A 24,675-nucleotide genomic window follows, 5' to 3' on the forward strand; every position below is an offset into this window, starting at 1 on the left:
TGAGAGTTTTTCGCGGCGTCCAGAAGAATGGCGTGCCACAGAAGCCCCGATTGGTCCACTATTACTCCATGGAAACTCAAACTCAGACCCCTTCTCCTCCCTCTCTCCCTCTCTCCCTCACTCATAGATAGAGGATGGCATGTGTTGTTCATCTACAAGTTTATGAGTAAGGTCTTAGAGATGATGGTTTTGGAGATACAGGGCCCCATGCACTATAGGAGGGAGTGAAAAACAAGAGAGGGGAGGGGGACGCACAGTCCAGAGACAGAGGCCCTTGTTTCGGAATACTTGCCTCCTGGGGACGTCCTGAATTGGAATGCCCAAAATAATCAGTCACATAGCTGCAGGACAGATGTGCAGCAGAAGACCCACTGGCTTCGTCGGCTTGAAGAATATTTCTTTCAAATTGCAGCTGCATCGAACACTCTCCCTTTCTAACATCAATATGCAAATGACTTTATGTAAGACGTGAATGGAGCTACTATCCAAACAGGGAGGGTCACATAATATACAGCCAAACTGCTAATTGGATCAGCCCACACTTTTGTTCTGTATCTTTTGAGCCCTGAAGCTAAAAACACTGCTGTAAATGTGTTAATTGCGGTTACGGTCGTAAATTCAGGATCAGTGGAGTCGTGATTTGTTCTATCAAGTTTTAACCATTGCAGAAAGGGTTAATCCAAACTAATATTTGTTTCTTGATCATTATGATAATTTTTTATGTTTCATCTGTGGTGAAGTATTTTAGCTAACCTATTGTTACTGCATATCAACTGATTATAATGAATTTACTTGAATGCATTTTGAAGCAGTTTGCCTCTTTGGTAGGAACAGTAGGTAGAATCCCAAACTATAATTCTTTTTTCTAGTTAACTCTTGGTAATACTGCGACTAAATTGCATTTTTATTCACTCTTCGTTTGCCAAACAGTTCTTCCCCTTTTGGCTCGCATTGTTGTTAAACTCTAATTAAGCAGTGATGGAGAGAAAAACTTTATTGACTGGAGACAAACGGATTCCATGGAAGTCAAACACAGACAGAAAACCAAACCCATTCAGTTAACGACCGCCGTGCAGCTACTGTAAACACAAATACAGTCGTTTCCTCCTCTCTTCTTATTTTAAACACTGCACAAATTTGACTTTGATACTTGTCTCATCACCCATTTAACATAATACAGATAGGCCTATGTTGTATTGCCATGTCAACTCAGCACAAAGTGTATTTTCAATTCTAAAAAAGTTTTGAGGAGGTTATCGATTCTACAACTCCACCATTAAAAGTGTGTTACTCATTGGTGTTTAGAAGAAGAAAAAAAGAGATAAAGGGTAAATTCATGATGGTAAAACTTTAATGTTTGTTTGGTCAGTATAATTCTTCAACAATCATTCCACCATATTGGAGCTTAGAATAATGGTTGTACAGTTCTTGTGAGTTATAGTACTGTAGTTTGGACTGATATTGTTTTCTCGATCAAAACCTTTTTACGGTTAACGTTAAATCATTTTCTTCAATAAGGATAATACTTTATAGTTCTAAGCATCAAGTATTCTGAAGTAATTAGATCATTGTCTTCTTCTCTTCAAATGTTGAAGCGGTTCCTGGTCTGCAGAGCCTTTCTCTCTTTCAGATACATGTTCACGTAGGACGTTATCAGGTCATCCATTTTGTAACCCTGAAGATAAACACAGGTTTCCCTTGTAAAAATGAATGATGGTACTAGTAGTTCATAGAGTAAAACATCACGTGGCATAAGCATAGATACAGTGTCCTTATGAGCAGTGTGTAACTGGGCATCATTTCATCATTTTGAGTATTCGAGGCACTTTGTTTATTATATTTAAGAGTTTCACTTTCCGTAGCTCTTTGAAAATGTATAAATGAAACGGTCTATGACACAATAAACTTACCAATGAGGTTTCACACAGAAATTTGCTTCCTTTGACCAGGTTTCCGACAGTCATATGGAAATATGTGCTTCCGCTGCACCAGTTAGCGATCCGGTTGAACGGGTGACTCGCAAGAACCTCCTGTCAATCAAATAAAACATGTTTCATAAAATAGAAAAAACATGACAATTAAAAGTATTACCTTTGTTTTGGGGTGGATAATAGTTAGACCCTGTTTACTGATGGATATTCGCACAATATCAGGGAAGTTTTGTTCAGATGTTTGCTGCAAAAGTTATTGTATTTTAATTCAAGAACATCTCAATTTGATAAATGAGCCTCGAAACAGACTCAAACATATGAGTTACCTTGACTTCGAAGAACGCACAGCCGAATGTGGGCCAGCGGTGAACTATCTTCAGAAACGCAACTTTAGCATCGTCCACTGTCATGGCGGCTTGTTTGTTAAAGGCAGCAACTACAGTCTGAAAAATGTGATTAAAGAAATTATTCATGTCATTAAGCGATCGTGTCGACAAACAAGACATTTAAGTGATTTGTTACATGAGCTGCAACATAAGCTTGTGCTACTACCAAATGCCACGTCTTCCATCTTCAAAGGGGTTAATGATTTTAACCCTTCACTGCCTAAAGCTAAATTCTAAACAGCACATAATGGAAAGGTCAACCTCCTAATCCACTACAAAGAACTTAAACTTAAACTAAAAATGTTCTGTTGAGAGAAAACTACTTGACTCAATTCCTCTTGACAATCATGACAATCGTCAAACTTTATGCAAATTCTTGTAGCTATAATTGGTTCTATTTTTGTTTAGCACGATTAAAAAGGAAGTTGTGCATATTGGAAGAATTTAACTGCAATATGTAAAATATATATCCAGAAAGTGTCTAATAGGGCTGGGAATCACAGGGACACGAACATGGCTCACAGCACAGTCATATTATAATATGTTAATAAATGTGGTAATTGATATAATTGAAGGAATAAATACATTTTTACGACAGTATATAGTTGTTAAACTACTACATGCACATTTTGTTTAGAAGAAATACACTTATTTAAGTAATCTAAACAGTAAATATGCAGACTGTATTCCATGAATATGTTTACTTTCTCTAAATATGCAAACAGGTTGTAGTGCTGCCACAATTTAATTTTGTGAAATGTACCAAAAAATGAAAATATATACTGCAACCAGCAATATTGATACTGTATCCACAACAAGTATTACAATTATATCAATATTTCAATATTTTGACACTTTGTATAGATGTTGGACACAAGGGGTGCCAATTAACAATTCACTATCCCATTTTATATAGTGTTGTACGATGGTCCTTCAATCAGTAAAAAGTCAGACCTTCTTCCATTCGTTCTCAGACATGGCCTTGAGTTGGTCTGCAGGCACCAGCTCCTTCAGGAGTTTGGGAAGCGTCACTAACTGGTTTTTGTCGTTGTTGGTTTTTATTCTGAAAAGCAGAGCCGCGATCGACACCATTTCCTCTTTAGTGCAAACGTGATAACCTCTCAGGTACTTTGGCAGCTCCTGGAAAAAAGGTTGATCACTTTAATGGAACACACTGGTCTGTCTTTAACTTTATTTGAATTGGGCGTATATGTTTATGTTAAAATACAATTCAAGTTTAGCATAATAACAAAAAGGTACACTGGATTGACATGTAAAAGAGATGTGAACATAAATGATTCAGACGTACCTGAGGGAAATGGAAGAAAAGGTCGGCCTCGAGGTCTCGTCCTGGGACCACGTTAAACCAAAGCTTCCTCATGAAGAAGACCAGATAGGAGATGTTCATGGGTCCGGCCGCTGCAGGAACACACACACAGACAGAGAAAATGGTCACAATATGGAGAAGAATATAAACGTGGATATTCAAAATGACACTGTTATTAATGCATCACCATCATTGATCCTCTTGGCCTTTTTGGACCAGTCTGTGATTTGTCTGAGGCTGTCAAAGAAATAATCCGTCTCATTCAAACTCAGGACCTGCAGAATGTGAGCGTTAAATATTTCACGTTAAAGAGGATGTAATATATATTTTTGCTTATTTATATGTATTACCTTGTCATGCGTCTTGACAAAGAGGCTGAATCCGTCAGCTGAAGCTAAATTGAGTTTTTTGGTGATGCTTTGGATCAGGTCCTTGATCTTAGTGTTGGTGTTCACCTCAAAAATCTGACAGAAAGTAAGACATTTGAGTGAGTTAGCATTATTTTAACAGTAGTAAACAACTCTTTAAAGAGGGGTGTTACTTTTTTTCTTTTCTTTTTTCTCTCAGTACATATATATTTTAATAGCAGCTATTAGGGTCAAAATGAGACTGCTGTGTGCTGCCTGCCTCTAATTATATAGCGTTTTATTCTCAATGAAGTAGGAAGTGCGCTGTTAGCATGCTAGCTGTTAGCGTTACCGTGACGTTTTTGAGGAATGCATTATGTAAGCGAACAATACATTTGGACCAGTTTGAAAGAGTTCTGTTTTCCACATTTTTAAAGAGCACTTTTAAGTCTGCGACGAGTTGGTCACTGTCCAGGGTGTACCCCGCCTAAGGCCCGAAGTCACTGGGATAGGCTCCAGTCACCCGCGACCCCGAAAGGGAACAAGCGGTAGAAAATGGATGGACTTTTAAGTCATTGCTTAAAGGAAATTAACATTTGGATGGGAAAAAAACAGATTAGTTTCATTCGTGTTAAAGACATTGTTTGCATGTGTGAGAGAAGGGCTACTGTATATTTTTGGTTTCATTTTTGTGCTAATAATGGTAGAAAGGATTGTTGTAGAGATGATGGAGCTGTTTAGGCGTGTACCTCGTCTGTGTCATTGGGGAATTGGATTTTGTGGAAGATCTGGAGACTGTTCTGTTGAATGGCGCCCACTTCGACCTGATGAGGAGGCAGCTTCCTGGGCTCCATCCTAAAACATAAACACACAACAAATTAATTCATTCTTATCATAATATTACTTTAATACGAATAAGAATGAATGAATGGAGAGGTTTCGCAGGTCATTCCTTCTGCTGCTGTCAGACTTTATAACAAACACTGTTAGTCCTGAACACTTGCAATACTGACTTAACCATGTGCAATACCATCATATTCATGTGCAATTACTGTCGTACTCACATGCAATAATGTCACATTCATGTGCATATAACTGATGAAAATAGAGTGTTTATTTTACCATTATTATTAGTATTATTTTGTCTTACGCTAGCTGTTTTTATTTTATTTTACCTTTATTTTTCCCCTCCATTCCTTATTAGGAAATGAGAGGTTTTGTCTATAGGAGTTTTTGTTTATAAGAGTTTTGTTTATAAGAGTTCTTCTAATAAGAGTGCTTCCTATAAGTTATCTGTCCTTTTCCTCTGTATCTACCTGCGTTGCAACAATGACATTTCCCTATGTGTGGACAATAAAGGAATATCTTATCTTATCTTAATGTATGTGTAATACCACAGTAAATTGCCTTTTGCCATTGTAAATACTGTTTTTCATTAATTTTAAACAAAACTTTCGATTTTTTATTTCAAGCTCTGTAAAAACTGCTGCCATATTTTCCTGATCTATATGGATCCATCTCAACACACAAGAGTGACATTAAAAAATAGCATAATGAAAGCAAGGCATATAATTCCTACTTATTAAAATGGCCACCAACATAGAATGATTTATGAAATACAAAACTGTAATTCATTGTATGGGTATATACGCCTTTTATAGCATCAATAATCCATGGTACATAAAGATAATTATAGCCCACAGTCCAGAGGCATAGTACGGTGAACAGTTCTTGGCATGATTGCAATGACAGGCTTTATGTCTCTGGGGAAACAAAGAGGAGTGTGAGCCGACCCTGGAAACACTGGACTATTGGGGTCCTCAGTCACGAGCTGGCCAGGCCTTCACCCACATCAACAACATCATCACGAGTACTACTGTGCCATCAAGAGTGTATATCTGTATATCTGTATTCACAAACGCTCCCGCTTCATGGACTGACGCTCTCTGTCAGATCACGAGTGTTTATGTGCGTCGAGTTGAATGGTGAGGCCAACAATGTCACAGTGAGATAACGGTTATTTAAGTGCTCGATTAGTCAGGGGTTATTTTTTTGATTTGTCAAACTATTACTTCTCTTATAAGCAGAGTAATTAAATTCATTTTTATTTTATGTTTTAGGCCCGTAGGCCATATGTGCCATCCACTCGACCAAGTACCAAGAAGTAATTAGATTCATTATCAATCAAGTTAGGCCTTAGTTGTTTTATTACTTGGTTTACGGATCCGCCGCACTTAGATTATTGATTTCTACGATATAAATATATATATATTTTTTTTAATAAAGAACCGCCGACAATGCAAAATAGCTTCAAATTAAATATAAAAAGCGGTATTAAGTCAAAAGATAAGAGAGCGTGAAGCAATTTTGCAGGACTTTGACGATCCCCCCCCTCCAGTGGTGCCTTTTGGGAAAACCCGGAAGAAAAAATCTTTTGAAATTGAAATTATATTTATATTTCGCCTGTTCAATATATTTCACTTACGGTTGAAATATGGTGACTGAAGGCTCCTGGATAGAGAATATTTACGAGTTCAGAAATTCAGAAATAGTTTTTTATATTTTGACTGTATGCCACCGTATTTTGTTTTTAGTCAGCTAGTCAGGATAGAACAGTAGTCATTTTCATTTGTATTGAGTGAACTATAACTAGAAAGTTTAGATGAATTTGTTTTGTTTTTTGATCCTAAAGTTGTTTATGGCAAAGACTTAACCAAAGGGCAGTTCTGGACACAGGTCAAAACTAGTTTAGTCCTGCCTACACAACAACTCAAAACTTCATATTGAATTTAGTTAGTTCTATTTCAGTCAATTTGGAATGACAGATTTTCTGGTGGTACAATTTACTGGGCAAGACTCAGCATGTTTTATTATTACAAACGTATGCTCTCGAGTACAATGAAAAGTGCATTCCACATGTGTAACTTGTACTGTTATTATAGCCAAATTATAGCCTGACACTTCTCTTGTTTTTTCTAGATTGTGTGAATTTCTTATTTACATTATTTGTACGATTTATCATTAACTCTCTGACCTGAGTGAATTTTGCATGCGCTGTAGACAGTCGGAGGCCAGTATTTCTCTTCGTCTGGTTTCCAAAAACTTCTGAGCGTGTCTGAGGAGGGACTGACTCGGAGGAAACAGGCCGCAGCAGAGCCACAGCAGCTGCCAGCCCTGCTCCAGACTGAACCTGCACAAAACCAAAAGGAAATGACTTTTGACCGAGCTTCAACTAAACATATGGCCTGTATTTATAGTCACATGCGACTAGTTTCATTTCCAACAAAAGCGTGTCTGTCATATAACATTTGAAGCATAACAGCATATTATACATAGACACTCGAAGGAATCTTTAAATCATCCATACTTGTACTTACACTCAAAAATACATGTTGAATAAATAAAAAACATATTATGCCATCTTTATCCATCTAAATATTTTATGTCCATATTTATACATCTATATTTTAGTAAGGCAAGGCAAGGCAAGTTTATTTGTAGAGCACATTTCATACACAAGGCAATTCAAAGTGCTTCACACAGCAGGAAAAATGCATTAAAATCACAAAGAAATGACAGAAACAGAAATACAATAAAATTAACTAAATTGAAAATAAAAATAAAAAACACCTAGCCAGATCCAAATTTATCTGACCACATTGGCAGGCATTCCAGACACTCCTTCCCATATTTATTTGACATTGCAGCATGACAGGTGTCTCCGGGATGGACACATCACTTTTAGATTGATTTGTTCCCATATCTGTGCTCTTTCTGCAAACTGCACAAACTTTCTGCACGTCTGTCTCAGCAGCTGAATGTGCTGCTGGTGTAGTCTCTATTTTGTATGTAATTTCAGAATAGGACAAACCTGTTGTTGTTGTTGGTCATCTGCTTCATGATCTGGCAGTAGATTTCATCCCGGAGCAGCTCGTACTGAGTGGCAGGTCCAAAGATCTGGTCTGTGAGATCCATGGGACTTTGGGCCTGTTTGGTGGGGTAGTCCCCCATGTACTTCAAGATAGGTGCCCAACAGTCAAGGAGAAATATTGAATTATAACTATCATTTTAAGATCTCACAGGAGTGCCGCAAGGATTTATTCTCGGCCCGCTGCTGTTTACACTATATATGAATGACCTGCCAACTGTGTGTAATGCAAAAATGATAATGTATGCTGATGATACTGTGGTTTATGTTCATGGTAAAAGTTCAGCTGAAGTTTTACAAGGTTTCTATCTGGCTTAAAAACCCTTGCCTCACTTTAAATGTGGACAAAACAGTTTAAATGTTTTTTTGGGGGGGGGTTTCTTCACAAATCGCCATAAGCTTCAGAATTGTTCTGGATTCTTGATAGAAGGTCAGAAGATGAATAATACTGATCAGTTCAAATATCTTTGGAACCAAATCTATGTTCTAAGAAGCACATTCAAAAGTTGATTTGCCAATTTACGATAAAGATCAGAATGTTCCTAACTATTGAGGCTTCAGTTGGTTCTCTAAATGTTCCACTTTTCCTTTACTGCACACGTCAAAAGCCTGTAAATCTGCCCTGAGACCACTCATATCATTATATAAAGGTTTTCTCAAGATTCATGACAAGAAACTCTTTCATCAATGCAACATTATTGTAAAGCATAACATTCTAAGCTTTGAAAACCTGATGATGCTGCTCGTGGCAGAGTGAGTAGCACATCTGCTGGAAAAAAATAATAATCATGAAATACAATGAAATAAATAAATAAAATAAATAAAATAAATAAAATAAATAAAATAAATAAAATAAATAAAATAAATAAAATAAAATAAATAAAATAAATAAAATAAATAAAATAAATAAAATAAATAAAATAAATAAAATAAATAAAATAAAATAAAATAAAATAAATGAAATGAAATAAAATGAAGAAAGAAGTGTAGATGTGGAAAAGATGTATTCTGGTCATTATGGGAAATGTTTTCTTCGCAACTTGTTGTGTAAGGGGCTGCATAGTGATAATGATAAATAAATGAACTGTAAGGATATCAGTGAAGGCAAGACATGCTTTGTGGCTGAGGTCTGAGTTGCCGATGAGCTTCAGGAGCAGAGGTTGTCTGATGGGCTCCCTGGAGTTTACCCATAGACGCTCAGGGGCAGCGTTTCTGGAAATCACCTGCCGGTTCACGTCTTTAGTCGGCTGCCTGTTTGAAATACATATATATACTTGGTTGGGAAATTCTCCTGGTGAATTCAGGATTAAAGCAGTTTACAAGACTGATGAAGGTGTATGTAGTGATTAGAGTTTGGTCAAGCTTGTAAAGTGAGAACATTTTGTTTTATGGCATTATCACTTCTAGGGCTGCAACTAACAATGATCGACCAAATCTGATAAAGACAAGGCTAGTAATTATACCGCTTGACGACATTTTGATTTAATATACTTGCAGACAAAATAGGTTTGTCATCAGAATCATTAATCACATCTAATTCTATATATTTTTTGTTTGTAAAATAATGATTAAAACTGCAGAATACAAGACAGTACCAACCTAAAATACTGAAGGGAGTATTCTCTGAGTGTAGCTGGAGCCACTCTCTCCTCAGGGCCCGTCTCAATGGGAATGTTCTTCCTTTGGTTTGGAGGAAGATTCAGGAAACTCTAAAAGACACGGGGTAAATATTACAGACGCATTCAAACTTGTCATTGGGGAAACTTGTTTGTGTCGTTTATCTCTTACTATGACTTCCTTGGCTGGTTTGGTGAGCGTGGGTAAAATCAGAATGGCTTCTATAGGCACAGCTCCGGTCTTTTCTGATCTTGCATTCTGCCCCTTGATCCAACCACGCTGCTGTGAAAACTCATTGTCCTTCACTATGATAATCAGCTCTCCTTTTTTGAAGCGAAGGAATGTGGGGTCCTCTGGTAAACCAAACAAAATCATGTTAAAAGCAGTTTAAAAAGGGCACATTTTGATGCTGCTGGACAGGTAATCAAGAGGAGATGAAAAGAGAACAGAATATCTCAACCAACAAGAGATCATTTCAATCAAATCTTAAAGGAGACATATAAACCTTTTTCCAGGTACTCTGTATTAACGTATAAGATAAGTAGATCATCATTTTACATTTTGTAAGCCGCAAAATTGATCTGAAACAGCTTGACTTCCTGTTCGAAATTGCAGAACTGATAAGCCTGGCCTCTTCTATTAAGTGAGTGAGTGTTTTTTTTAAACTTCCTATAATCTGTCCTTTCCTCCTGTATCTACTGTGTTGTAACAACGAAATTTCCCCATGTGTGGACATTAAAGGATTATCTTATCTTATCTTCATAGTGGTATTTCACTGTAATAGTCCATGTCATTCCCCAGTCTCATGCTAATGTGACACTTCACTGTCTTGTCAAATAAAGCGTACGGGACAAAGAAATCTTTTTTTTTAAACAGTGACTATTTTAAAACCCTACATGTATCAATTGGAGTCTTAATTTAATTTTAGAATAATCATAACTAAGTACTGGGATGTGGGCGTGTCGGTTGCAGGACAAAAAATATTCAATATAATTTAAATGTAATTTTTATGTATGATACAAATTAATGTGTGTGGTTGCACTGTTGAATTTGATTTATTCAGGACTTTTATTGTACAACCCAATATGTAAAAGTAAAAAAAAAATACCTTGTGAGATATAACAAAGGTAGAGAATTGGCCAAAACAGAGACAGATGATTCACTAAAAGGAAACTGTAAAAAAGATGATTAAATTGTGTTGTAGTGTCCCTGACCTGTGCCGTCGGCGTCCTTCAGGGCCACAGCGTACTGGGAGCGCTCTGTTAAACCACTGAGGAACATGGTGACCAGCTCAACCATGTCGTCCACTTTGGAGCCACTCAAAGTGAAGTCTCCTTTCAATGTCAGCAAACTCACTTTCTGACCTGCGCCTTTACCCTCCCTGGAGAAAAAAATACACACATTTCAAATACTTCCAGAATAAAAGGTTATTTGTATGTATGAAAAGTATATAATTTATTAAAAAATAAATTTCAATGGAAAACTATATCATTTAGTCATATTTTCTTAGCCCTTGAAATTTAACCCCAACTAAGCTAATCATTAGTTTTAGCCGTATTCTTCAGTTTTAATTACTTTTAGAAATATAAAGGACAGAGCCCAGTATATGTGCTTGAGCTGAGACCATGTCAAGCGCTCTTATGTTTTAGATTACTTGATGATGTTGACTCCAGTGACTTCTGGGTAGGTGAGGTTGAGCAGCCTTCTCTCTCTCTCGTCCAGGAAAGTGATGCCCGACCAGTTCACAGCCACTATGAACTTGTTCTTGGGTAAAGTAGGGCCTGAATAGAAGAGAGTTTAATCACATTTCAGTCATTCTAAAACGAGTCTGGTTAGGACACGAGATTGAAGGCGTCCATTTAAATGCCTTTTTAAACTCCTCTTGCCTTCAGTAGAGTCAGAAAAGACAGAACATTGGAGAGGGAAGAGCCTTGCATCATAATTTGTGATAATACATTTACTTGTATAGCACTTTTCAGGACACTCAAAGATGCAGTATCATGACGAGATAAAACATATAAAACACCAAATCTTAATAAATGACAATATATGGTTCTTGCCTTCCATTAGTTCATTAGAACTTATGGACAAATATTAGTACTAGTATATAGTATAATAGTTATAGTTTATGTCTCAAAACACCTTGGGTTTACCAACACTGGCATTTCTGAATACTTAAATATACATTGAAAATACCTGAGAGCTTCACCGCCTCAAAGAACCTGGAGAAAAGCATTGGCCACTTCTCTCTGGCGTAGTCCACCATCTCGGCTTTCACCTCTTCAGCGTTCTGCCTTTGACTCACAATTGGATTCTGAGCAGGACAAAGAACATCACACTTTACTCATTATTGCAATGCACTTTAAATTGTCTCTTGCGTCTCTTTGTGTGACTGCACGAACCTGTGAATGTGCCGTGCTGACCATTTGTATCCACTTGGCTTCAGACTTAGCCTCCAGTAAAGTGTTGTTGATGCACTCTTGAACCGCCTCCTTCACATTGGGTGGACTGCTGTTTGAACCGTGTTGGATGTATAAATGTTTAGCAGCAAGGTCAACAAGGTCGTCTTGCTGTAAGAAAAATAAAAGTGTCGTTAACTAAAGATATATTCTCTGTGATGAATCAAACACAAACTAGCAGAGAATGCAGCAGAATTTGTGATATAACATAGTCTAGTTAAGTACCTTGGGCATCTGGTACTCCCCAAACTTGAGTCCGTGTATGATCTGTTTGTAAATGAGGTTGGTGCTGACGTCGTCCTGGCTGCAGTCGTGCCAAGGAGTGAATATTTCCTTTCTGAAGAAGAGTCTCCAGGAGGCGTGCTGCTCCTGGCCGCCCCTGCGCTTCATCTCCTGCTCACACTGAGAGATGGCGTCCATCAGGTGCTCGCGACCGCTGCCCAGAGCCCACACCTAAACCAGAAATCAACAGGGACAATCAGAAATGGTAAGGGAAGGTAGAAGTGTGTGAGTTTTATCTCTACGGATACGTGTTTAAAACGTAAAAGGAGAACATGTCTGAAAAGTGTCAATGGTGAAAGAGAAGCTGTAACAAAGCAATGTATGTATATGTCTACCACTGTTTTGAGTTTTTTCTTTTTTTTGTCCCTCACAGTTTTTATTTTGTGGTTTTTTACTGTGTTGTAAAAAAAATGCACGTAGGAAAATCAAACAAAAAATTAAACAAGTGCTATTTTAATCATAAACCTTACACTACAGTCTTATTAACTTGAGGTGTAGTCTAATCCTACCTTTTCAAACAGGGCCACATAGAGAGAAAAGCCAAATGTATCCTTGAGTTTGATTTTGTTTGCAACAATTTGGCAGATCTCTTTGGAGGTAGAGGCTGAGTCCACTGGAAGATTCATGGAACGACCGTCCAACAACAGCAGAGTCACCACTATGGGCTTCTTTGTCTTGGTCGCCTAAAAGACAAAGAATTGTAAATAAACGTCTGTATGCAAAGTGTATTTAATTGTTTAACTGTCTCATACCTGCAGCTCTAACCAGGCGGGAGGCTCTGAGCGGACTCCATTCTGGACGGTGCGCCTCAGTCTCTCGGCGCAGAACGATGAGTAGCCACTAGGGGCAATCCGGATGAAACTTTGGAGGTACTGCCAAAGTGGTTAAAACGTTCATGTTACTTATTCATTCGATCCACATGGCTGGTTTTATTTGATCTAAACATTTAATACTTACTTTAATAAAATTCTCACTCGGAGAGAAAATGCCCAGACAAAGAGAGAGCAGGATCCACCCTCGAAAATAACTGTTTCTGTTGTTATTGTCCTGGAGCTGTTTACAGATCTGACAGTAAATCTCATCCCTTCAACAGAAAAACACAATTAAACACAATCGAATAATAACGACAGTCGGTATAAAGTCGTATGCGACGTTATATCGTAGCCAACCTCAGGTCACTTCTCAAAATGGCATATCTCGTGATGAGGTGCAGCTTTTCCATAGAGGTCAAAGGTCGGTCCAGAGTGGGTCCTTCGCCGATCAAAACATCGATACCATTTTGACTTCTTACATCGTTTCTTTGACCCTTCTGAGAACAAAACAAACAAAAACAAAACAGAATTAACGTGTGTGGTTTTATGACGAATGTTTGATGGATGGAGTAAAAGTAAGTGGTGAGTTAGGGTTATTCTACACAACAAAAACATATTTATTTGTCATTGTCGAGCATTGTCCGTGTATATTCTGACCTGATTCACTTGGACTGGTTTCTTTGGTTCAGGCAGATCTCCCATGAACCTAAGAATGACCCACCACACCGTAAGCGCGGCCTAGAACACAAAACACACAAAACGTTAGATGCACCTTTTCCTCTTGATCCTATATTTTGTTCATGATTGTAGTTTACCATCACATCTCCCTCGTCCTCGTGGTAGAGCAGCGGTTGCCGGAGCCTCTGCCTGATGTGCGTGTGCGTCGCTGCTCCCTGGAAAGACATGGAGGCGAATTTGGAGAAGGAGTATTCATCCAGGTCGTCATAGTCGTCTTGGGGGTCGTAGTTGTCCATCAGCTGGTCGTCTAAATCGATCTCCTCCGAAATCATCCCGGTGCGGTCAAATTTCTGCAAGATACAATAACAATGAAATAAGTTTAGCAAGATTTAGGGATGAATATTTTCTGTTTAATGACAAAGGCATTGAGGAAAAGATGGGAGGCGTTATCAAGGAGTTTTCTCTTTATGTTGCGGATGGACAGGATTAGGAAATAGAACAATAGAGGGACAACTCTTGTTAGATGTTGTAGATATGAAGCCAGAAAGGTCAGATTCAGATGCCATCACTGAGAATTAGATATCTCTTCTAACCTCAATTGTATCTTACCACCGAGTATTAACACTGGAACAAACTGGAGAGGGTATATTGAGAAGTTAGTTGGTGTGAGAGAAGAAAGAAGAACCTCGAATCTGGCCGGTGCCTGTCCCTCTTGCCCCCCGGCGACATTGGGGAGAATGTCAAAGAAACTGTCGAGCATCTCCTGCTCCGTCAGTTCATCGGTCTGCGCCAGCTCCTCCTCTTTACGCTTCTGCCTCAGAACCTCCTCCAAACGTTTCTGCTTCTGGAGGATCACCCGCCGCTCTGCTTCTCTGTCTTTAGCTGACATCATCATCTGAAATGACATTTACTGACTTAATCCTTTCATTTTATATTCAAGATTATATCATGATTTCAAGTGTTGGTCCAAAACGTATTGTGCCATAAACTAAAAAGTACTTTTTACATAAGACCTGATTAGAAACTTTTAAAAATAAATAATGGAATGAGATGAGATGTATATTTCTCCACAAACCTTCATTTATTCAAGGTCTGTTATCTCTGCATTGCCGTACCGTACAGCATATCTAAACTAAAGGCTGAACTTTGTCAGTGTTGCTTTTTGTCTTTAATGAGTCATCACCTTCATATTACCATTCTAAAGATTAGCATTAGCTGAATGACTACATCTGGCACACTGGAGAGGCTGAAAGGCGGTTCTCATGTTCGATAAGACTCATCAAACCTACTTTAGACACATTGCCCCTACGTTATAACATTTCCAGGTTGAACTTACATCTGTTTTCCGCTTCCTCAGAGCCTTCCTGGCCAGGGCGCCGCGGGTGTGAGCTTGGAGAAGGATGACAGCATTCCTTTTGCGTCTCCACTCCTTTTGGGCCAGATATCCTCTGACCTGACTCTGGAGCAGAACGGTCGCCTCTCGCTTCTTCTTGTATTGAAACTGCAGCTGACGCGATCGCACCTTGGCCTGGAGCCGTGCAAAGCCCAGTTTGACCTGCAACAAAGAAGGTACGGATGAACAACTATGAAAGAAACATGTATTAAATATACACCAACCTTGCATGACATTATCACTATTGTTCGGAAGCCAATTTTGACAGATACTGACCACTGCAAACTGGGAATACCTCATAAGAGCTGCAGTTTGTGAAAAGCTCAATTCCATTTTGCACTTGCCAAACTCATATGAAGAGTAATTTTCAAGATACTCAAGTGGCATATATTGCATTATTCATTAACTCCTCAGTTACACTTAAAAATGAATGTCAAGAAGAGTGTTAATCTGTGCTAATGACCTCTCCGACCACTTCAGATCACTCACACAAACACATTCATACACAGGCAAAGTGGTTTAAGTGTCTTGCCCAAGGACACATTTTTTATTTAGTGTTTTAAGGATTTTTGGCCTGTAGGCTTTATGAGACAAGACAATGCAGCATGAAATGGGAATAGGACTGGGTGAAGGACATTGCAGCAACTTGTCAAGAGCCGGAATCAAACTCACACCGCTATGGCCCAAATCTAATGACTTCATCTCAAATTTAATGACAATATCCGACCGAACAGGTAGTTATTAATTTGCCTGTCACTGTTCATAACGGCTTGTTGCCTGTGAATAGAAAAAGACTCACAGTCCTGTAAAGCTTCCTCCCTTTGTGTCCTCTCCAGTATTTTTGTATAACGAGAGCGGCAGCCCTTTTTCTCAAGAATGCTTTCCTAAAAAGTACAAGTACAATCATGGTCACACATGCAGTACGCTATATTAAGGGTCCTTAGCGGTCCTGTACCTGTATTTGAAGCCTCGCAGAACCTTCTGGATCAAGAGAGCCTTAACATGGAGTGAATTAATTCGCTCCAGCTCAAGCATAGTGTCATGGAAATCCTAGTTCACAAAAAATGAACATAATGTAATATATAGACTGTTTTTGCATTTTGTCATTTTTATTCTTTGTATGCATTACTTTGAGGAAAATTTTGGTCTTGCCAGTTTTCCAGTCGCCTTCTCCAGTGAGTACAGTGTGACAAATGCTTTCACAACACTTCTGCTTACTCTCCTGTATCAGAACAAAGTCTTATCTTCAGTAACACATCATTTTCAGAGCGTGCCCCTGTTTAACCCACCTTTTTAGGGTCACAAACAGAGGAGTTGAGCAGGACCCTGTAACGCTCCAGAAACTCGCTGAACGTGTACCGTATGGGATAACCAGCTTTACGGATGCGTATAGTCTCCATCATCCCGGAGTATCGCAGCTGTCGCAGGCACAGATCTCTGTCGAACAACTGAAATAACACACTATAGAGTTAGGTTTTGACAATGAATTGAAATAGTTTGCGTTTACAGTACCATGGGCTTCTTGAAATCGTTGGGTTTGATGCAGCGGATGAAGTACGGCTGACAAATTGTGAGTGTCTTCATGAGCGAGTCGAGCGACTGACGGAACTGGAAAGTCAGAGTCGGCACGCGCTTTTTCCCATCATTCATTTGCTGTGAAAAAATTCAGTTATTGTCTATACAGTGTGCTGCTCTGCAAGAAAAGTAAAGCAAGACAATATTATCTATAGCACATTTATGCCCCTCATCTTAGGAACTAAAGAAAGTTCTGCTCTGCAGTGTTTAAACAAATGTATTTTCTTTATTTCAGTAATCGGTCCCTCATTAGCTGATCTGGTAAGAAGTACAAAATATTGGTCAAACGATATATTTTTAACCCCAACTGTGTGTAGTGGAAAAATAATAATAATACATTGACTGAAATTGACAACATATAGTAAGTGAATAATGTACAGTAATTGTATGTACAACATAAGTGTTTCTGTATTTATTGTGATGTTGTGACTTGTGAATGGGAAACATGTTGTAATGTACATATTTAGAAGGTGAGCGGCAATATACTGTCCTTCATAGCTCTTACAGATCAAGAACCTTGTAATTGTACTGCACAATGACATCCTGCCTTGTTTAATGTATTGTATACATGTACTCCACGAGCATCCTGACGCTCACCCTGAGGCTGCTCTTGCTGGCGTTGATCATCATCTTTGGATTGCTGCTGTGTTTGGCGCTGGTGGGCGACAGTTCACTGAGAAAAATTTGTTTAAGGAGTTTGTTTGTGGAAGTCTCCACCACCTGGATCAGATCAGAGCTCATGGAATCACGGTTCTTCTCCAGGAAACCTAGACAGAAGAAGAACACAAAAAACAAAACGAAAATTTACGATAGGAAAAACTTGCTTTTAAATTGTAAAATTACGATTTAAATCAAATTAAATGTATTTATATGGGATATTTCCTGAAAACAAAACCACATTTTTGCACTTTGTATTATTATACTGTAAAATGAAACAGTCCAATCCAATAAAACCAAATAAAATCAATGTTCTAAAAGAGATATGTAGAATTATATAATAGATCAAACTGATATTTATTAAAAAGCACTTTCAGTTTCAACATCATCAGATCCAATTACATTATTTGGCAAAACAAAATGGAAGCAGATGTACCTTTAGCGTCGTAGTACACATCTCCAGCAAAATGACTGACTCCAAACTGTGTCTCGTAGTTGTTTTTTGGAGGAAGATAAACCCCTCCATTTCCGTGGACTTGATTCATCTTTTGCAGCATGGTTGCATCTGTGCCCTGACAATAAAAAACTACCTTTCAGGATCTTCTACTAAAACATGTAAATTGCAAAATAAAAATAAAACAGTTCTCAATTCTCTTTTGCACATTTTACCACTGTTTGTTTGTTTATCAATTTATTTATGACTTAATGAATGACAGTGCATAAATGAACATATGGAAATTACAGCGTAAATATGCCAGATTATATTAAAATTCTAACATCTAGTAGTCCCGAGACAGGTAACAAAACATTACAAAATTAAAAGGCTAGTTAAAAGTGCTTACAGACTTTTCTTTTACAGACTTGATTTTCCTTCATCCACATTTTAAAGTGCTATTTGAAAGTGGCCAGTGATGAACAATCTCTTATTGAAGGCTGACAATAAGAGAACCATCTCAATCTGGACTCATCTGACCGTATCTATCGTACAATATTTAAAAAGTACTCGTTCTTATTCCTAACTGTCTTCGTCATGAACAACAAGAACAAAATCCTCTTCAGTTCAGTTCAATCAATTCTGATTTTTAACCAATGCAACATATTTTTCAAGCTTTACCGTGATAACTGGATGCATAATAACTGTACGTCATTGTGTAAAATAAGAGCCTGACCTTGGGGAAGCTGCTCTCCTCGTCGATCAGAGCCAGCATGTTCAGTGGTTTAATGGCCAGTACGTCCAGTGTCTGTTGGTTGTCCTTGTAGTCGATGCGTTTCCACACGATGCCTTCTCGTGCGTATTCTTCTTGCTCCAGTTTGAAAACGTGCCTCACAAAGAACTGCTGTAACTGCTCGTTGGCGTAGTTGATGCAGAGTTGCTCAAAACTGGCATTTTAAATAATATATGAACAACGGCTTGTTTTAAGATGACTTTAAATGAGGGTGTGTGGATGTGTACGCACCTGTTGGTCGTGAAATTTTCAAATCCAAAGATGTCCAGGAGGCCGATGGAGTTTGGGGCCCGGTTCGAATCCTCAGTCACTGGTTTGTAAATAACTTCATTGATTTTATTTACTATCCAAATGAACAGTTTCCCATAGATCGCCTAGAACAGAACCACATAACTATAACACCAAGACAATTTGTCATCGAATGCTTTTGGGAATATTGATGCAATTGACGCATTACTAAATATTATGCTATACATATTATAACATACAAGGCAGTAGTAAAGTGTGATTTCAGGTTCAAGATTTGCTAATACTGCAATTTTTTGTAATTTTTTGTTGAATCAAAAGAAGGATATACGATAGAATTTAATCTTTACTCAATGATTTAAAATGTTGTGAATGAGTCAATTTGACCTTGACAAAGGCGTCCCTGCCGTCCAGGGCCTGGGCAGACGTTAGACATCGAGTCACACTTTCTCTGTTGGTCATGAACGAGCGCTCGGTCAGGCCTTTCTCCAGAGACGTTAGCTCCACCTGAGCACACGATAAGGGTGCAAGGAAGAATCAGCACATCAGTTACTCATAAACATACTTCAAAAACGATACACCTCACGTATTTATGAATGAAGAGTAGACCTGGACTTTTACGTGATAAAGCTGGTCACAAAGCTTTTCCCCCCATGTCATTTCTGATTATTCAAACTAAAAGGAAAGTTTTAAATACCTCTAAAAGCTTCCCGGCCATGTTGAAATTGGAAGATTTGTTAATCTCGCAGCCCTCCAGGTTTTTCACAATAGTGCCTGAAAGTTCACAGGTAAATGAATGCGTCAAATGTACACAAGAATCACCCAAATATTCCAATTTACAGTCTGTACCTTCAAAGCGGACATTGCCGAGGTGGAGAATAGCAGCCAGTAATTTGGAGATTTCCCACGAGTCGTTTTCTGTGAACATGAGGATCTTCTGAGCCGAGCGGAAGTGTGCGTACTCCTTTATGTCGTCACGGCCCTCGCAGCTCGTGCACTTTCCCTAAGGAAGACAAAACACGTGGTTAAAGGTCACGTAATCAATCGAAGGATGAAACTACTGCCAGTTTCTGAACCATTGTGAGGTAGTTGTACTCAGCGGCGGTCCCGAGTGACAGAGTCTTCTTCTGCTCGGCTGACATCCCCAGCAGCATGTAGTAGAAAATGTGGTAGTTCCTCTCCTCTGGGGCCTGGGCGTTCAAGCATATTATTATCATCACAATAACGTCACATTGTCATATTATGTAGTGTTCTAGGGTCAGCAGATACATCCCTCCTTGTTTATCTGGATTTGGGACACACTTGAGACACCTACGACTTAGGCTGATTATGGGACTTATGCAGTGATGGAGGAATGAAATTGTGTTACATCATGTATTTTTATTATTTTTTCATACAGAACTTTGGGGCAGTGACGGCTGTTTTATAAATGTGCTTTATAAATAAACTTGACCTTGACTTAAGTATAAGTCGAGATACATGAGCAAAAACAATTACAAATTACAAAAATGTCAAATGTTGTTACTTTTGTTAAATATTGTGCAGATTATGAGTAAAGATCATTTTTATTTATATTTATTTTGTTTCCTCAATAGCCAGGACTTGAACTGAAGACTTTTAGTCAGTATGTCCCCATGAACACAAAATAACCCTGCAAACAAAATTAAAAGTACTTATTTTCAGTCCAGTTCAAAAATGTGGAGACGTAGCAAGAACAATAACCTGCTCTCAGATGTATTCAAGTCAAAGTAAAGTATCCACTGTAAATGTAAAGGGTCGTACCTGATGACAGACTCTGGACTTCTCTAGAAGATACTGTTCGATGCGAGCGCCTTCGATGGCCCCTCCGTTAGTGAAGTTTATGTCAACATACTTCCCAAAACGACTGGAGTTGTCATTTCGAACTGTTTTGGCATTTCCAAAGGCTGGACCAAAATACATATTAGTGGAAGAAGTACAACTAAAATATAAATTATGATTCCTTACCCTCCAGTATGGGGTTTGCCTCTAAGATCTGCTGCTCAATCCAGGAGTGTTGACCGCTGACCGCCGCCAAGAACTGCAGCATGAGTTTAGTGCTCTCTGTTTTCCCTGCTCCAGACTCACCGCTGAGGAGAAAACGTGACAAATAAAGACAATGTTGTATATTTTCCGTTCCTGCAGTATTCATTGCATAATAAGAGGTAAACAAAATAATATCTATCAAGAAAACTGTCAAAAAGCTATAAAAAATGTCACAGATAAGACTTTAACTTAATTTAATCACTGATTTTCATTTTGTAATGATAGCCCACCTCTAAATAATGTCACATTCATGTGCATATAACTGATGTTAAGTTATCTGTCCTTTTCCTCTGGATCTACCTGCGTTGCAACAATGAAATTTCCCCATGTGTGGACAATAAAGGAATATCTTATCTTATCTTATCTTAAAGCGTGTTGTCCAATTAGAGGGCCTTCTGTCACACTAACACGCACATTTACCCCGCCCCTTCACCTGATGACGCAGCACTGGCTCTTCTTGTTCCTTCGCATGTTGAAGAAGCAGCTGTCGGCGATGGCAAACACGTGAGGAGGAAGTTCTCCCAGGCGCCGGTCTGTGTACATGTGGACGTAGTCTGTGGTGTAGATGGGCAGCAGCTGGTACGGGTTCACTGCCACCAGGATAGAGCCTGTGTACGTCTGGAATTCACACAAAATAACACATTAGACATGCAACAGGCATGTCTATAACATTCACTTCTATAGAGAAATGGTACTTCCTAGAAGCTTTTGACTTTTGTCTGTGGTCGAGGTTGGGAATCGAACCCATGATGACACAGCGGTAACAGCTTCACATGTGCATTCCCCTTTCAGCACATTTCTTTACACAACACTTTTATTTCCACTGCTCATATTTCTAATTGCGTATAGAACTCTGACTTAAGTAAATGTCTTGGTTACAGTTGGAGTTATTATGCCACATATGTCTTTAGTAATCATTCTGATTCCTACTTTTCCTACTTGAGTAATATTATTTTAAGTGTAAAAGTGGGTCTCTGATCATGAATAAACTAGAATAATTGCTAGAAAATGTAGTATATAAAAAAGCAAAGTAGGCAAATCCTTCAGCTATGACAGTACTCCTGACAGTACTCCTGACAGTACTCCTGACAGTACTTTGGTCCCCCTTTAAATACTCCCAAAAGACAGAAAACTATCCCATGTTTTTGATATCACATTAACTTGTCTTGGTACTTTTTGTGTTTTTTAACTTGTTTTGTGGTTGTTTTTGATGTCTTGTTGTGCACTTTGAGCTTTTTTGCACATGTCTTTCCAGTGTTCTCGCTGAGGTGTTTTGGCATGGGGGCCCGCCATGCTCCGGTGGGCCCCGCCATGCCCAAAAGATGCTGCCAGGTGTTAAGATAACCGTGCTCGCGCCGCTCGGCGCACGCAAAAAGCACCACGGCGCTTGCACGGCACCCAAAAGATATGGAAAGCCAATATGATCAAACTCGGCCACTTAGGAGCGGCGTATGGTAAAAAATGAAGAGAACGCCGAGCGCCGTCTGGCGTAAATTGCGGCGCTCATTTACGGCGCACGGCGTAACGTCAGACGGCGTTAAAAGCGCCGCTTTATTTTGTGAAAGTGTCGGAAAATACGCCGCCATGCACCGCTCCTAAGTGGCGGAGTCTGATCATATTGGCTTTCCATATCGAGCGCCGCCCAGAGTCCCACCGCCATCCTCCAACCTGAGCCCAGCGAGAACACTTTCCAATGTGGTTTTTAACTTTAAATGGTAAACTAAACATGTGTCATGACCAATGATTACAGTATCCAGAGCACTGTGCAGTACTCAGACAAAGCAGTTGTGAGACTCTAGAATATCATAGATGGAGAAAGACATCTTGATAAATCATTTTGTCTCTGCAATGACATGCCATTGCCACTTTATCAAATGAATACTCTTGACACAAACAGAAGTCTGTCGTAGAAAATGTAGCTCCAGGCGACACTATTTTTCCACCACAAAAAAAGAAGGATTCCTTATTTGTGAGACACTGTAGAGATTTAGTGTGGCATAAAACGCTTCTTTAAACAGGACCACATTTATCTGTATAAAGACAAACAGCCCAGTGATAAAGCCGAGTCCAGAGTCCAAGTGTGTGTGTGTGTGTGTGTGTGTGTGCGCGCGTGCGTGTGTGTGTGCGTGTGTGCGCGTGCGTGTGTGTGTGTGTGTGTGTGTGTGTGTGTGCGTGCGTGTGTGTGTGCGCGTGCGCGTGCGTGCGTGCGTGCGTGTGTGTGTGTGTGCGCGTGCGTGCGTGCGTTTGTGTGTGTGTGTGTGCGTGCGTGCGTGTGTGTGTGTGTTACCATAGCTTTATTATAGACATCGTAAAAGTTGGTGCGTTAGATCATCAGGATTACGTTATTGAGTCCTGGGTATGATCTTGTTCAGGTCAATATTAGATCTTCATTTGTCCGGGTTCAGTCCTGGGTCACTTCTACCAAGACCTGATTGAGACTTATTGTGAGTTTTTAGTTAAGACCTGGTTTAGAACATGGCTTAGGTGTTGATTGAGCCCATGTTTAGTGTAGCATCGAAGAACTTTGTAATCCTGGCCTGAACTAGGATGTTTTAGTTGATTTAAGATGTGCTTCAGTCGAGTTTTTGTCTTGGTTTTGAGCCTAAACCTCGATTATGACTTTTTGGGTTGTAAAGTGAATTTGTTTTGATTGAGTCCTGGCTTTGTTCTGCTTTGGTCCGAGATGTGCCTCTGTTTAGTCCTGTATAGTCCCCCTGTAGCAGGCTCACGTACGTAGATGATGCCCTCTCGGTGGCGCACCAGCAGGTTTCGGAGCAGCCCGGCCTCGTTCAGATCCCCCAGTCTGATCATGTCGTCCACGCCCTTGATGGCGGTGGGGTGCATGGGGCGGATCAAACCCTTCTTCTTTTTGTTGATCTTATGCTCCTAAAGAAAGACAATGGAAGAGTTAAACCAAGAGGTAGAGGTTCTCAATCTGTGGTGCCGTCTGTATTATATATTCATGCTTTTGGAAGTTCTGTCAAGACAATTTAGCAAGGCAAGCACTCTGAAATGCTAAAATAGGAAATTCAACTTTGATTTTTGAGGATACAAAAATGCTATAGTTGTCTGCAAGGAACTGTCCGCTAGTGTAATGATGAGAGATACAGTTCAAATGAGGCTGAAACAATAGCTGCTAGCTACAAAGTTGAGAAGAGTTAGTATGGACTGGATTTATGGAACAATTACTCCAACATGTGTGAATTGAACTCCAGGTATGTTTTTTGTGATGTTCCAGGACATGACATGGCTAAAAGATAAAAGTGGATCGAGAATAATGAAGGACGGAGCACCCGGAGCATTCACGGGTCTTGCACCGCCCGAGAGTCGACCCCAGAACCTTTGTTGTGCTGTGTGTTTGAGGAATGTGAAGGAAGTTTGAGTACCACGTTTAAAAGCTAAAAGAGCAGTTTTAGTTTTACCTTTCCCTCATCATCGATCAGTTGAAGTTGTCCAGTGTCAGAGACTTTGACTTCAGCTCCTATGGGGACTCCACTTCCTGTGTCCACCCACACAAAATCTCCCTAATCACAATAATATGCAAATGTTAATACCAAAATACAATGTAAAAACATACACTATGTCACTTGGAGATGGATAAGACACATTCCAGGCAAAGCAATAATGCCTGTCTCCAAGGAGACAACACACAGTTACACAGTGCACCTTTATAATGAAGTGTATTGTCCTTACCTTCCCCAGATGCAGCATGGTGGACACCTGCAATCACATGATTCATTAGATCAT

At 39.2% G+C, this 24,675-nt stretch overlaps 1 protein-coding gene across 1 annotated transcript; it reads right to left on the reverse strand.

Annotated features, from left to right (window-relative positions):
• Positions 1 to 1,435: 1,435 nt before the first annotated feature.
• On the reverse strand, positions 1,436 to 24,675 carry myo7ba (myosin VIIBa). The gene is made up of 46 exons (XM_072438420.1): positions 24,622 to 24,675; positions 24,351 to 24,452; positions 23,662 to 23,814; positions 21,362 to 21,546; positions 20,851 to 20,972; positions 20,647 to 20,789; positions 19,941 to 20,054; positions 19,714 to 19,867; positions 19,562 to 19,638; positions 19,252 to 19,371; positions 18,850 to 18,992; positions 18,562 to 18,772; positions 17,829 to 17,964; positions 17,333 to 17,502; positions 16,673 to 16,813; positions 16,450 to 16,608; positions 16,290 to 16,382; positions 16,116 to 16,210; positions 15,960 to 16,044; positions 15,104 to 15,322; positions 14,453 to 14,662; positions 13,905 to 14,117; positions 13,747 to 13,827; positions 13,447 to 13,586; positions 13,235 to 13,361; positions 13,030 to 13,149; positions 12,787 to 12,960; positions 12,221 to 12,448; positions 11,939 to 12,106; positions 11,733 to 11,850; positions 11,191 to 11,317; positions 10,751 to 10,917; positions 9,708 to 9,889; positions 9,519 to 9,628; positions 9,005 to 9,170; positions 7,863 to 8,005; positions 7,026 to 7,181; positions 4,741 to 4,846; positions 3,995 to 4,108; positions 3,832 to 3,919; positions 3,627 to 3,736; positions 3,272 to 3,457; positions 2,258 to 2,374; positions 2,092 to 2,175; positions 1,911 to 2,030; positions 1,436 to 1,675 (listed from the first exon to the last, which is right to left on the reverse strand). Exons 1-46 carry the CDS (start codon positions 24,637 to 24,639, stop codon positions 1,583 to 1,585), a joined length of 6,288 nt encoding a protein of 2,095 aa, XP_072294521.1. The 5' UTR covers positions 24,640 to 24,675; the 3' UTR covers positions 1,436 to 1,582.

Source organism: Eucyclogobius newberryi, unplaced genomic scaffold, assembly GCF_026437365.1.
Source record: "Eucyclogobius newberryi isolate DKJ021-1_F unplaced genomic scaffold, fEucNew1.0.hap1 SCAF_9, whole genome shotgun sequence".
NCBI classification, from domain to species: Eukaryota; Metazoa; Chordata; class Actinopteri; order Gobiiformes; family Gobiidae; genus Eucyclogobius; species Eucyclogobius newberryi.